The sequence below is a fragment of the Propithecus coquereli genome, unplaced genomic scaffold (genome assembly GCF_000956105.1).
Source record: "Propithecus coquereli isolate 6110/MARCELLA unplaced genomic scaffold, Pcoq_1.0 Scaffold794, whole genome shotgun sequence".
In the NCBI taxonomy this organism is placed as follows: Eukaryota; Metazoa; Chordata; class Mammalia; order Primates; family Indriidae; genus Propithecus; species Propithecus coquereli.
In genome coordinates this window covers 512,809-525,995 of record NW_012154107.1, presented here as the reverse complement: position 1 = coordinate 525,995, position 13,187 = coordinate 512,809, and the positions used below count along the sequence as shown (strand labels likewise).

The window sequence follows — 13,187 nt, the reverse complement described above, 5'->3', positions numbered from 1 at the left end:
GAGAGTTGTTTGCAGCCAACCCTGGCGATGCGGGCGGTTACACTAACACCATTTGCGGCTCAGAGGAGGGGAGGATCCAGTCCTGCTGTGGCCTCGTCTGCTGCGGAGGCCGTGGCCACACCAGGTCACTGGCACCCAAAATGCGGTTGGTTGGAACCTCAGTGTGCTTAAGTGCAAAATGTACACCAGACTTTGAAACTTTAAGAATGTAAAATATTTCTTTAATAATTTTTTCATGTTGATTACATGCTGAAATGATAATATTTTGGATACAATCGGTTAAAATTTATTAAAATTAATTTTACTTGTTTCTTTTTACTTTTTAAAATGTGGCTACTAGGAAAAAAATTTTTTTTGAGTTGGAGTCTTGTTCTGTTGCCCAGGCTGGAGTGCAGTGGCCCAATTACCGCTCACTGCAGCCTTGAATTCCTGGGCTCAAATAATCCTCCTGCCTCAGCCTCCCAAGTAGCTGGGAGTGCAGGTGCACCACCCTGCCAGCTGATTTTTTTTTTTTTTAATTTTTGTAGAGGTGGGGTCTCACTATGTTGCCCAGGCTGGTCTTTAACTCCTAGTCTCAAACTCTTCCTGCCTGAGCGTCCCAAAGTGCTGGGATTACAGGCATGAGCCACCATGCCCAGCTGCTACCAGGAAATTTTAAATTGTATATGTGGTTCCTATTATATTTCTGTCAGGCATAGCTGGTCTAGACACAGGAGACTAGTTTTCTTCTATCACTCATTAACTAACCTTGTAATTCCTGAATTCTAAAAATATTCTGGACAACGGAAGCATTATTAGAATAAGGATATAGCTTTTCCAGATGGTTTATGGGAAAGCCAACATAGTTTTTGATGTGTAGGTTGCCATGAGACTTTTCAAAAGTTTCACAACTTGGTTACCATATGTCATAGTGTGAGATGAAGCCTTTAGACCAGGAGTGGCCGGAAGGCTTCCTGGAGGGGCTGGCAGAGGTGACTGGACAGGCAGCAGAGTGTGCAGATGTGGTTGGGTGGTCTATGTGGGGCCTGCCCTCGGCGGCCCACGGACCAAATCCGGCCTCTGCCTGTTCTGTACAGCCCTTGAGCTAAGGACGATTTTTACATTTTTAAAATGGTTGAAAAAAGTCCAAAGAATATTTTTTTTTTTGGTGACACGTGAAAATGATATGAAATTCCAGCTTCTGTGTCTCTCCGTGAATTTTCACCAGTCACACCCCTCTGTTTGTTGTCTGCAGCTGTTCCCGACAAGGGCAGCATGGAGTGGTCGCTCTCTGGCCCTTTGCGGAACAGTTTGCCAACCTCTGCACCGAGGGGTCACCCACGGTGGGCGTGTCACCTAACCACCTTAGGGGTTCCTGGAAGTGGAATTTTTGGGGTCGACCCTCTCAGTGGTGCCATACGTGGCCTTGGAGTGGACCAGAGCCCGTGAGAGCTCTCTCCCTGCATCCCCTCCTACGTGCAGTATTTTTAGACTTAAAATTCCTTTGGCCAGTCTGTTGTGTGTTGGATTTTTGTCTGGAACTGAGAATTTCTTTATGTTTATCGTTTGTTTGGTTTTCTTCCTGTGTGTGTTACCCGTTCTTCCTGTTGGGATGTTGCTCCTTTTCCAGTGAGTTTGTAGGAGTTCTTTATATATTTTGGATACTGATCCTTTTGTTTGTAGTTCACTTTTATAACAAGTGAATTGTATGTAAATGCAGGTTCTTCAAATGGTATTTGTGGCACCTTGGACATCAGGATATGGGGGACACACCATGGGGGCAGGGTGGGAGGTTCAGGGAGGAGGGGCCCACGTGTGGCAGTACCAGCGGAAACTAAGCCCTAGAGGTTGGCACGTGGTTCCTCTGGCCTAGTGGCTCTCCTTGGGGCAATGCAAGTGGCATCTGTGGGCCCAGTCCGGGGTGCTGCTCTGCATCCTGCACGGCACGGGCTGCTCCCCCACAAAACAATGACCCGACCGAGGCGGAGACCCTGGCCTGCCCCGCACGTGGCTGTGTGCTAGCAGGACCCCTTCCTGTAGTTAACTGGCACCCGCTGGGTGCCCGCTGGTGTGAGGCAGGATGCAGCGCTAGGGATGCCTGGCACGAGTCCTCGACCTTGAGCTTGAAGCATCTCCTGTGTCTCTCCCCTGCCAGGCAGGTCTTGACGAGCCCCGCCTGGGCCTAAGCTTGCGGAGGATGGAAACACTCGCCCGGCAATGTCTCTGGGCCGCCTCCTTCGCCGGGCCTCCTCCAAAGCCTCCGACCTCCTGACCCTCACCCCGGGCAGTGGCAGCGGGTCCCCCTCCGTCCTGGATGGTGAGATCATCTACTCTAAGAACAATGTCTGCGTGCACCCACCGGAGGGGCTGCAGGGGCTGGGGGAGCACCACCCAGGTGAGCCAGAGAGGGCCCCCGAGGGCACTGGCCTGGGGAGGGAAGACCCACGGTCACAGGCCTGGGGAGGGAGTCCCCTGAGGTCACAGGCCTGGGGAGGGGAGATCCTGAGGTCACAGGCCTGGGGAGGGGAGATCCTGAGGTCACAGGCCTGGGGAGGGGGGACCCACGGTCACAGGCCTGGGGAGGGGGGACCCTGAGGTCACAGGCCTGGGGAGGGCCCAGCTGATCTGCTGATCTCTGTCCAGTCGCCGGGCTCCCCTGGAAGGCTGTGTCTCACTTCCTCTGCCCTCGTCTCCCCAGCCGTGCGGGGCATCAGTGACCTCTGACTCGTGCACATGGTGGGGGCAGAATGGGTTAAGGAATTTACACTGTACTGACAAGTTCACTGAGGTCCTAGGAGGTTGGGGCCAGAGCCCCCCGCCCACCAGGCAAGGGAGTGGGACCCCTCCGCTCTAGGAACCTGCGTGTGGCGTCAGGGCCCCCGCCCCGCTGGCCGAGGTGAGAACAGACAGTGTTGGGCAGGGCTGGGGGTCGAGGGCCAAAATCCCCTAGAAATCGCTGCTCCTGGTTACCCTCTGCCCTGGAATCCCACTGTTTCAAAATTCGGGCAGAAACTCCGGCCGGTGCTCAGAGTGGACACGGACGAGGGGCCTCTCCGCCCCGCCGTGCTGGGCTCCCGTCACCTGTGGCCTTTCCTGGGACACCTGCAGGCCTTGTTCTTGTGGTTCCTGGGGGGAAACTTCCTCCTGTGGGGACAGAGACGTTGTCCTCTTGGGCTGAGCCACAGAGAAAGAGACTGTGTTTCTGTTTTGTTCTGGTTTTGGCAGGGCCCGGGTTACATTTGAGCCAGGACATCCTAGGCCCGGGGCCATAGCACATAAGAAAGATGAGTGCATTTGGGTTTTTTTTCTAGAACTTGAAACTAACTATAGCTATCCTCCCAGAAGGGAGCTCTGGGGTGATAGGTCCGGCTCCCCCCAGGAAGCAGGCCCTCCTGTCCCCAAGGGAGGACCAAAAAGATGAGTTAGTGATATCTGAGGCCTACAAGGTCCCCTGTCATTTATGTGAGTGACTTGCAACAAATAAACGTATTGCTTTGTCCAGCTATTGCTTTATTGAATTTGCACAACAGCCCCATGGCAGTGGGCGGGGCCTGGTTGGCGGGTGAGGACCCTGCTGCTCAGAGAGGCTGCCCAGCAAGGGTTGTGGTGGGGGTGGGGTGCTGAACCTGCTTCCCTGGGCTGTCCTTGGTTCTCCCCGCCTGCCCCCAGGCAGTCCCGGGGTCCTGCAGCCCCCTGTGGCCCACAGGGACTTGCCCCCTCTCTGCCGCATGGGCCCAGGGCAAGAGCACAGACAGGCCCCAGACCAGACCTCGAAATATTTAAAAGTTATTAGTTACAGTGAGATCTGGGCACTTTACTGTATGCAAATTATGTTTCAGTAGAATTCTGAATGCATAAATTACTAAACAAGACAAAAAGTTCAGCCAGGCCTGGTGGCACGCCATGGAGTCCCAGCTACTCAGGAGGCCGAGGTGGGAGGATCCCTTGAGTACAAGAGTTCGAGGGCAGCCTGGGCAACATAGCAAAATCCTGTCTCAAAAAAAAAAAAAAAAAACCAGATTAAATCATGCTAATGCGATGTCTAAAGAGAGTGCTCTATCCTCCTGCCTTGATAAGTGTATCTTCCTGTGACCCGGGTGTCAGGTTCAGAGGCAGAATCCAGGGCCCAGAGCAAGAGAGCAGCAGCCAGCCCATCCCTTCTGCCCTGGACTCGGGCCTCTGCCGTGTGGGCAGGGGGTTCTGGGCCCGAGTCCAGGACTGTCCTCTGAAAGGAGGTGCAGGCCCCGGTGGCACAGCCCCATGGGAGGGGCGCGGAGGCTCTAGGGCCAGGCCTGGGGTGAAACAGCAGCGGCCTTTGGAGGACTTCCCATGGCGCTGGGAGGCAGAGGGGTAGTGAGGTGGGGGTGAGGTCTCAGCCTCCACCTGTCCCAAAGCTGCATGACCTGTGACTGGAGGCCGTGGGAACACTTGGCCTGGCCCTCAGGCTGCCCTTACACACAACTGACCAACATCCCTACGTTCCCAACCTCTGTTGGAAACAGGAGCAGAGCTGAGCAGGTGCTGGGGGTGGAGGACACACAGCCCCTGCCCCGGGGGCTTTCCAGCACAGAGGGGCGGGGCTGGCGCCGGGGTGTCCCGAAAGGGCTTGGTGCTGCGTGAGGAAATGCCACCTCCCCCAAACCCAGCGCCCACCCCCTGCTGCTGGCCTGGGAGAAATCGCACCTGTCCGTGCCCACCAGCAACCCAGCGTTCGCCGTCCACGCTCATGCAGCAGCTTCAGAGGTGGCCCTTTCGTCCAAAAAGCCACATTAAAAAAAAAAAAAAGAAATACCCTACAGCCACAGGTGACTGGAAGAGGCCCAGACACCACCCGGCTGGGATGTATTCTTTTTGTGACATAGGATAATGTCTCCATCCTCCGCCGCTCCTGACAGTGCTGGGCAGCTGGGCTTGCCTGGAAGCGGAGGCTGCCCCAGCAGGGTGAGCCCTGGGGCCGGGGTGGTCGCTGTGACCCGGGTACAGCTCCCTATGTTTGGAAAATCCCAGGACAGGCTGTTGCTCGGGGACCAGTGCCCCCTGGCTCTGCTGGAAGTGTGTGTGAGCTTCGGCTGTGCCCCTCTGGTGTGCTTTGTTTGGGGCCGGGCCGTGTCCGAAGCCCAGCTGGTTTGCACGGGGGTGGCCTCCAGGAGGCGCGGCCCAGCACAGGACCAGGGCCCCGCCCGCAGCTCCCACCACGTCTAACCCGCCCGCCCTGCTGCCCCCCACAGGTTACCTGTGCTTGTACATGGAGAAGGATGAGTCGCTGGGCGCCACCCTCATCCTGGCGTGGGTCCCCAACTCTCGCATCCAGAGGCAGGACGAGGAGGCTCTGCGCTACATCACCCCCGAGAGCTCCCCCGTACGCAAGGCACCCCGCTCTCGGGGCCGGCGCACCCAGAGCTCAGGGGGCCTCCACCAGTCCTCCCCCACGGAACCACGCCCCCTGCCCACCCCCAAAGACGAGGACATCCTGGTGGTGGGCCGAGAGCATCGGAGATGCCGTGCTCGCCAGCCCTTCTCTGGAGAATGGGGAGAAGCTGGCCAAGAGCCTGGGGGAGGACAGCCCCCTCCCTGCCTTGCAGCCTGCCCACAGCGACTCTGGAACCCTGTCCACAGTCAGCTCCCAGGATGGGACCGAGGAGGGGCAGGAGCCGCGGCCCGAGCCCGGAGAGAAGGACGGCTCCCTGGAGCTGTCAGCCGAGGGCGTGAGCAGGGACAGCTCCTTCGACTCGGACCTGGACGCCTTCTCCTCACCCTTCTGCCTCTCGCCCATCCGTGCGGCCCTGGCCGACAGCCACGGCTCCGTGTTTCTGGAAAGCGACAGCAGGTGAGTCCCTGGTCCCGGGCATGGGGGCTCTGGGGTGGGCCCCCGAGGCCCCGACCTGGGCTGTGGGAAGCGATTGAGTACGTTGCCCTCGACGCTGACTGCTGGTGGCCCCTCCCCAAGACCAGGGCTCTGCACGGTGTCCCTCCTTACCCCAGCCCGGTGGCTGGTAACATTCCCCTCAGCATCCTCACCTGGGACAGGTGGATGGGCCCCAGGAGTGCTGGTCCCTTCTGTTCCCCTCTCGGAGGGGTGACCCCCAGACAGATGCCCAGGGGCCTGGGCAGCATCATAAGGCTGATTTATAGGGCTGGCTGCTCCTCACGGTCCCCAGCCGGCCCTGTCTGCCCTGTAACCCACCAGTCACGTGACCCGGCCCACTGGGACCCGCGGGAACGTTAGCCTTTCTCCTCCTAGCATCTGGGAGGCTGGAGCACAGTCCTGGGGGAATGTTGGTGGCATTCACCCTCACCGGGGGAGCTGGAGTGCCTGGGGGGGTGGGACTCAGTGGCAGCTCTTTGTGGGGCCAGGGCAGCAGGAGTGCAACCCCCGCCCTGCGGTGGGTTCCCTCGGCCTGGGAGCCCAGGCAGGGGGAGAGAGACCTGTGGCCTTCTGGATCCTCCAGGGCAGCCGTTTAGCTGAATCCAAAATCTGTATAATAAATCCTTTCAATAAGGGATTTGTCCTGTGAAGTTTGGATTCGGTTGAGCGGCCGTACTTGGGGATCTGGAGGGCCACGTGTGGCCTTGAGGCCGCAGGTTCCCCACCCCTGGAGGGTGTCATGAGGGTCCTCAGGGCCACCTGGGGTGGGTGTGACAAGGTGGGTGAGCAGTGCGTCCATCGCACAGGCCAGGTGGGGCCATATCCACTTCCGCAGCCCCTCCGCACGCTCTGGGTGTGGGTGTGGTCCTCGCACGCGCTAGAGCTCCAGGCGAATGATAGCGATGACAGTGGACGTTAGAAGAGCTGGCATTAGGGAGCACGTGATTAATTATTGAGCTCACGCCATGAGCCAGGCTGCTGCTGCGGCTGATGGTTGGAGCATTGCCTGGGACTGGACACCGTGCTGTGGATTGTACGTTTTTATGCTTTCAACAACCCCAAACTGAGGGAGGGAGGTCCGAATACTATCTCCTTCGTATAGAAGGGGAACGGGAGGCACAGACAGGGTAAGTGACCTGCTGGAGGTCACCCAGCCAGGACTTAAGTCAGGCCGGGGTTTGAACTCAGCTGCGTCTACACCAGAGCGAGAGCACAAAAGGTCACAGCAGGCCGAGGTAAGCCAGGGAGCACAGGGACAGGGCGTGGGGACCCCTGAATGCTTTGCTGGCTGCGGCAGGAATGCATTTGAGATGGATTCTTTCCTGATTTCATCCCTTCAATAAGATTCAGTCCATTAAAGCCCGAGGGTGAACTGGTAACATTTGTCTCAAGCACTCAGAGCGCAGATAAAAGCACGCAGTCAGCCACCACCGCGGATACCAGCTCCCGGATGAGGTCCCCTAAGCTGTGTGGCGTTTGGGGCCAGGGAACACCCAGGCTGGGACTAAAACTCCAGCAGTGGTCCAGCTTGGCCAGAGTACCCCCTGCCGGTGACACCTGGGCAGTGCGGTGGCACCCGTGGGCGTCTGTGCACCCCGGGGCCCAGGTGGAGGGAGCGCTGTGACCCAGAGAGGTGGCAGGCTTGGCCCACAGTCTCAGGCTGAGGACCTAGTGGCAGAACCTGCATCTGAACCTGGCCCATGCAGCTCTCTGTCCAGCAGCCCCTCCTAAGGAGCTCGGATTTGGCACTCAAGGAGTTGAGTCCTGGCACCACTGGCCGGTGTGAACCATGGAAAGTTCTTTATCTTCTGGGAACCTCGGCTTCCCCGTTTGTAAGATGAGCATAGCAATATGCATTTTCTGGGTTATGAAAACGCACTCTCGGTCCCGCTTCCCCTGCCCCTCTCCCCGGGCTGCACACGGCACTGCCCCGGGGGAGCTTACACACACCCAGGTGTCTCCTGGTTCCTCCAGAGCAGTGATTCTCACCAGGGGCTGACTCAGTCCTCGTGGCAGTGTCAGGAGACATTTTGTCACAGCTGAGGGGTCCGCGCGCCCCTGCACTGTGGTGGTGAAGTTGCCTCCACCTGTGACCCTTCAGGATGAAGCCTCGTCCGCTTGGCTGGGGCTGCAAGGCCGGGGGCCAGGCCCGGCGGAGTGAGGCAGCCCTACCCACTCTTCCCTCCAGTCTTCTCCCCGGTGCTCCCCAGACCCGTCTCTGCCTGGTGCCTGGGCCACGGCTGCCCTCACCTGGGCATCTCCTCCTCCTCCTCCCGCCCAGCTGGTGTGGGTGAGGTTCAGCCCCGGTGGTGCCTTCGTGTCTGGCTTTCGGGGCAGCCTCCTCTGTCCCCCTGGCCAAGGAGGGTGCTACTCATCGCTGGCTTCTCTGTTCTCCCGCTAGGCCCACTGTAACCCCGCCCTGCACGTGCCGCTGTTGGGAGGCGAGCGGTGGTGGCGGTGGTGGTGGCGGCGGGAACTTTCGAGCCCGACACATCTGCTTCCGATCCTGGTTTCACCCCCTAGTTGTGTGACCTTGAGAGTTAGCCCCCGAGTCCGAAACTCGGCTGCCTCGGGGGTGAAATGGGGCTGAGAGCCCCCTTGCAGGGTTGGTCGGGGTGAGACTGAGCGCTGGGGCCGGGGGCGTCCCCCATGGGAGGCTGGTGCTGGGGTGCTCTCCTCCTCCCAGCCTGCCCCCACGAAGGGGCAGAAAATGCTGCTTGACCGCGTGGCTGCCGGCTTGGTCAGTGCTGCCCTTTCTTGGGCCTCTGTGCCACGGAGCCCCGGACGGCTCCACGTGGCCCTTCAGGCCCGTATCAGTCCAATTCAGCTGCGGCTCGCTGAACGCGGTTACGGTGCGGGGACAAGGTGGACGTGAATGGGACCCCTCCCGGGGCGAGTGCCTCAGCTCGGGGCTGCTGTGGAGAAAGTCTGTCTCCAGGGCAGAAGTAACAGGTGTGACATGGAGTCGCCGTGGCTCCAGCCACAGCCCATAGTGAGACAGACCGCTGGGAGCTTAAAAGAAGCAGATGTGGATTCCGGAAGGGGCTGGGCTGGCCCCAGAATCTGCGTTTCCCAGCATTCCTTGTTCCTTTGCTCCTGCTGTCCAGGGTGCGGCCTCGGCCCCCACCACGTCGCAGGCCCTGGAAACGCAGCTGGCACCCCTCGCCCCTCCCCCATCCCCTTGGTGTCTTCACGTTGTGGACTGGTGGGACTGGACACGGTAGAGTGGGTGTCCCCGGCCAGGCTGCCCACGAGGACCCCTGGGCAGCGTTTTACAATCCTGATGCCCAGGCCGCGTCCAGACCAACCGGACCCACATTGCGGGGTGGGCCGGCATGAGTGGTTTCTGAACTCCGCAGGAGGCTCCAACGTACGGCCAGAGTCGAGAACCCCCCACCCGTGAAGGTTGTGCACTGGGGCAGCGAGCGGCGTCAGAGCCGAGGTCCCCAGAGGACCAGCTACCCGTGTGTGTGTGGAGTGGCTTTGAGGACCCCACGTGCACCTGTCAGTGCTGCTGGGTCAAAAGTTCCGGTTAACTGGGAAGAGGCCCCAGGAGGGCAGAGCCGCAGGCTGGCTCGTGGGACCCCTCTAGTGGTAGACCTGGAGAACTGCGCGTGCAGGCTGTGCGTCTGGCTGGGATGGGCCGGGAGGAGGAACGGCCCCCTGGGATCCGAGAGCAGTTCGCAGAAGGGCTGAGTGGCTAGAAATGGCAGTGTCCCCTGGTGTGGTACCTGTGGGCCACAGCTGGGCAGGGCCTGCTTCCTGCAAGGTGGGCCCACCTGCCCAGCCCCCATCACAGTGACAGCCTGGACATCCTTGACCAAACGAGCGTTCGGGGCTGACTTGGGGGACGGGTTGATGGGGACAGCTATTGCCACTGACTCGCTGTCACGGGCTGCCCCGAGAGCCTGAGCTTTCCTGAGTAGGGCCGGGTTCTGGGCTGTCTTGGTCCTGTGTCCGCCAGTGTCAGAAATCAAGTGCTAGGTTGGATGGGGAGGGTGGCCACCAGGCAAGGCAGAGGACATCCTGTCACACGTTTCTGTGCTGAAAGGCACCTGGTCCAGTCTAAAGAGCCCGTGGGTGAGCACGTGATATCACAGGACCCCCGTGTGGCCAGCACGGTGTCAGCGGGCCCTGCCTGGGGATGTGCGTGGGCGACCTGGACGAGAACCAAAGCAGAGCTCCTGCTCTCCAAGTCACAAGGCCTCTTCTGGACTCATCCTGCAAAACAACCCAAATTGCAGCAAGAGCGGAAGAAACCACGTGCCTGAAGATGTTCATCACGGTGTTCTTTATAGCGAGAAGGAAAGAGAAGAACCTAAATACCCAACAACAGAGGAGGGGGTACATCAAACGTAGTTCGTCCGTGGGATCCAGGAGTTTTCACTGAGGCCCACGGGCACCCCGCTTTGTGTGCGTGCTCGGGGTGCACGTGTTTAAGAGGAAGGGCACCCCCTGACTTCCCCAAGGGTCTGTGACCCCTGAGAGGTTCAGCACCTCCGTGCGACCAGACGGAAGAATACACAGTGTTGGTCAGGGCCGTGCTGCAACGTGGACATTTATCAAAAAGGGTGGGGGGACAAGCAGTGCTCACGAGCTGTGGCTACGCTCTGAATGGCCTGAGGCGTGAGAGGCAGCTCAGAGCAGTGCTGCCCACGGACCTCCCGCCAGGACCGAGGCTGTGCGCCATCCCCCTCGGCAGCTGCCACCTTTACGTGGCTCTTGAGCCCGAGAAATGTGTCCAGTGCAACTGAGCAACCGAATTTTCAACTTCACGTACCATCGCCATAAACGTAAACAGCGGGTGCAGCCAGTGGCCACCGGGGTGGACAGGGAGGCTGAGAGGAGGACGCGGCGACGCGTCAGCGCGGTGTGACGATGAGCACATTGTTGCCCTTTTCCCAGTTTTCAGAAATGTTATTCTGTGATTGCACTGATCTGAGGATGGAAACCGAGTTTCACTAACAGACAGGTGGGGCCCGCACCCTCAGGCCCGGCCTGGCCGCCTGCCGCCCTGTGCAGGGCTTGCCGACAAGGAAGGCCCCAGGCCACTTGGCCACTGGTGGATTCCGTGCACGTCATGCAGGGGACACTTCGGGAACTCTGCCCCTCTCTGCTGCCTCCTCTTGTGGGTCTTACCGGGGTGTCTGGGCCAGCGCCATCCAACAGAACGTCCTTCCGTGATGGACGCCGGCCAGCGCCGAGGCCCCTCGCCACGCATGGTTGTCCTGCACCGGAAATGTGGCCGATATGACTGAGCGACTGGATTTTTAAATTTTATTTATCTTCAGTGATTTTAAATTTTAATAGCCATGTGTGACAGACAGGGGCTTCTGGGTTGGCCAGCACAGGTCTAGATGAAATGTTCTTGGGAGCCTCTCTCCCAGCACAGAGTAGGCCTGCGGGAGTCTGCGCCGGAGAGAAAGGGGGAGAGGACAAGAAGGGCCCAACAGGAGCCCCCTGCAGCCCTGCTTTCGTGAGGGGCCGCGGCGGCAGACGGGTGCAGGTTGCTGAAGCCACAGGAAGAGCCTGGAGCCAGCCAGGTTACAGCAGGGCCGGGTGAGTGACCGCCCCACCTCTCGGCCCACCCAGCAGGTGACGGCCCCCCCAACCCCCGCCACAGGGTGTGAGGGGCCGAAATAAAAGGTGTCGTAAGTGCTTTTGCCTTTAGGAGGAAAAGGCTCTCTGACAACAGGGCATTGCAGTAATGGCTGAATTATTGATGGCGCTATCACTCGGTGTAACGGTCCCTGTCCTCCCACACGGCACAGAGGACGGGAACGAGGCTCTCAGGGAAGGATCCCAGGCTCTAAGAAAGATCCAGAATGAGTGAGCTCGGTGGGCTGGGACCCAGCGCCCCTGCAGCATCCTTGCAGGGTGCAGCCCAGAAGGCCTGGGGGGTGTCCGCCCGGGTCCCCCAGAGCCCGCTGAGGTTCTTCCTGTTGGTGGTGGTTTTCCTAGATAGCCTTGCTGTTCCTTTTCTGCCCGGCCACCGGGGCAGCAGGCAGGCCTGAGGGGTGTCAGAAACTCCCGGGGGTTGGGGAAGAAATGAAACGGTGTCACACGGACCAGGAGATGCTCTTCCCCCTCCTGTCAGTGTCCCAGTTGGAGTAGCTGGCCGCGAATAAACTCCAGGGGCAGGAGAGGGAGGACACAAAGGGTGTGGCCCCAGAAGATGAGGAGGGGAGCCGGGGGAGGAGAGCACAGCTCTCGGGAAGGGGTGAGCGTGGTCAGATGCCAGCCGGTGCATCTTAGGGGCCACCCCAGCAGCGGCGAGGACCGGGGATGGGTGTGGCGGGGAGAGCAGGTGCGGGGAGCTGGTCCAGGGGCTGCTACCGCCAGCCAGGTGAGAGGCGAGGGGTCCCAGAGAGACCTCGGAGGTGGAGTGGCTGGGAGCTGGGGGGCTGTGCCCCTGATCCTCCCAGATTTCAGGACCAGACCCCTGAGCTCAGTCGTGGCCGACATCGGCACCCTGGCACACCCATGAGCACCCGCGGTCCCCCGAGGATACTCCAGGAACACCCCCCACCCCAGCCCCCTGCAGCAGCCTGGCAGCCAGGAAGCTGGCAGCTTCCGAAGATCTGTTGTTTGGGTTTGTTTGTGCTTCTGTAACCGGGAGCTGAGATTTATTTCTTTAAAACATCCCATCGCCCGACACCCTGCAATCTGTTCTGCGCGTCGTTGAGACTAATCTTGTCTTGTGTTTCTGTAGCACTTGGCAGGCTCCGTGCAGCGTCTCTCCCTCCCCCTTACTCCCCCCCAGTCAAGGTGGCCGTCACTAGCTGTTCCCCCCGTGCCCGGAGGGTGGCGGATACTGGGGGTCCAAAGGAAGCTGCTACAGGAAGGGCAGCTGGCAGGTCCAAGCCTGCGGACTGGCCTGCGGCCACGGTCGGTCTAGAAATGGCTGTGGGACAGTCTCACCCTGGGAGTCTCGCTGCCAGGCCAGGAAGCCAGGCGGACGCCCGGCCCTCCTCTCTGGCTGCCCTCAGCTCTGGGAGCTCCCGGCAGAAGGCAGCTGCCACCATGTCCAGGAGCTCGGAGGGGCTGCCAAAGAATTTGGGCTGGGTCTGCACAGTGCCTGGTGGCTCTGGAGCGTCCGTCTGGCTCACACTCGATGTCTAGGGAGGGACAGGGCTGGCCGGCTGGGTCCAGCGAGGCCCCAGGGCCCTGGCAGGGCCTGTAACAGGCAAGCTTGTGGTCAGACGCCAGGTGTGAGTCCAGACGCCACCTGACATCCCGAGGATATGGCCTTGACCTCTCCGGGCCTCAGGGACCTCATCTGAGAAATGGAACCGTTGTGAGGGCCAAGCAAGGCAATGCAAGTAAAGCTCAGAGTAGGTGG

The 13,187-nt window shown here is 59.8% G+C and overlaps 1 protein-coding gene across 1 annotated transcript in view; it reads left to right on the top strand.

Annotated features, from left to right (window-relative positions):
- TBC1D16 (TBC1 domain family, member 16) overlaps window positions 1-13,187 on the top strand; it is an 87,917-nt gene that overhangs the window by 10,568 nt on the left and 64,162 nt on the right. The window contains 3 exon segments of the mRNA XM_012663085.1: window positions 2,135-2,374; window positions 5,208-5,458; window positions 5,460-5,806. Of these exon segments, the coding sequence (XP_012518539.1) occupies window positions 2,197-2,374; window positions 5,208-5,458; window positions 5,460-5,806 (776 nt within the window). The 5' untranslated portion in view covers window positions 2,135-2,196.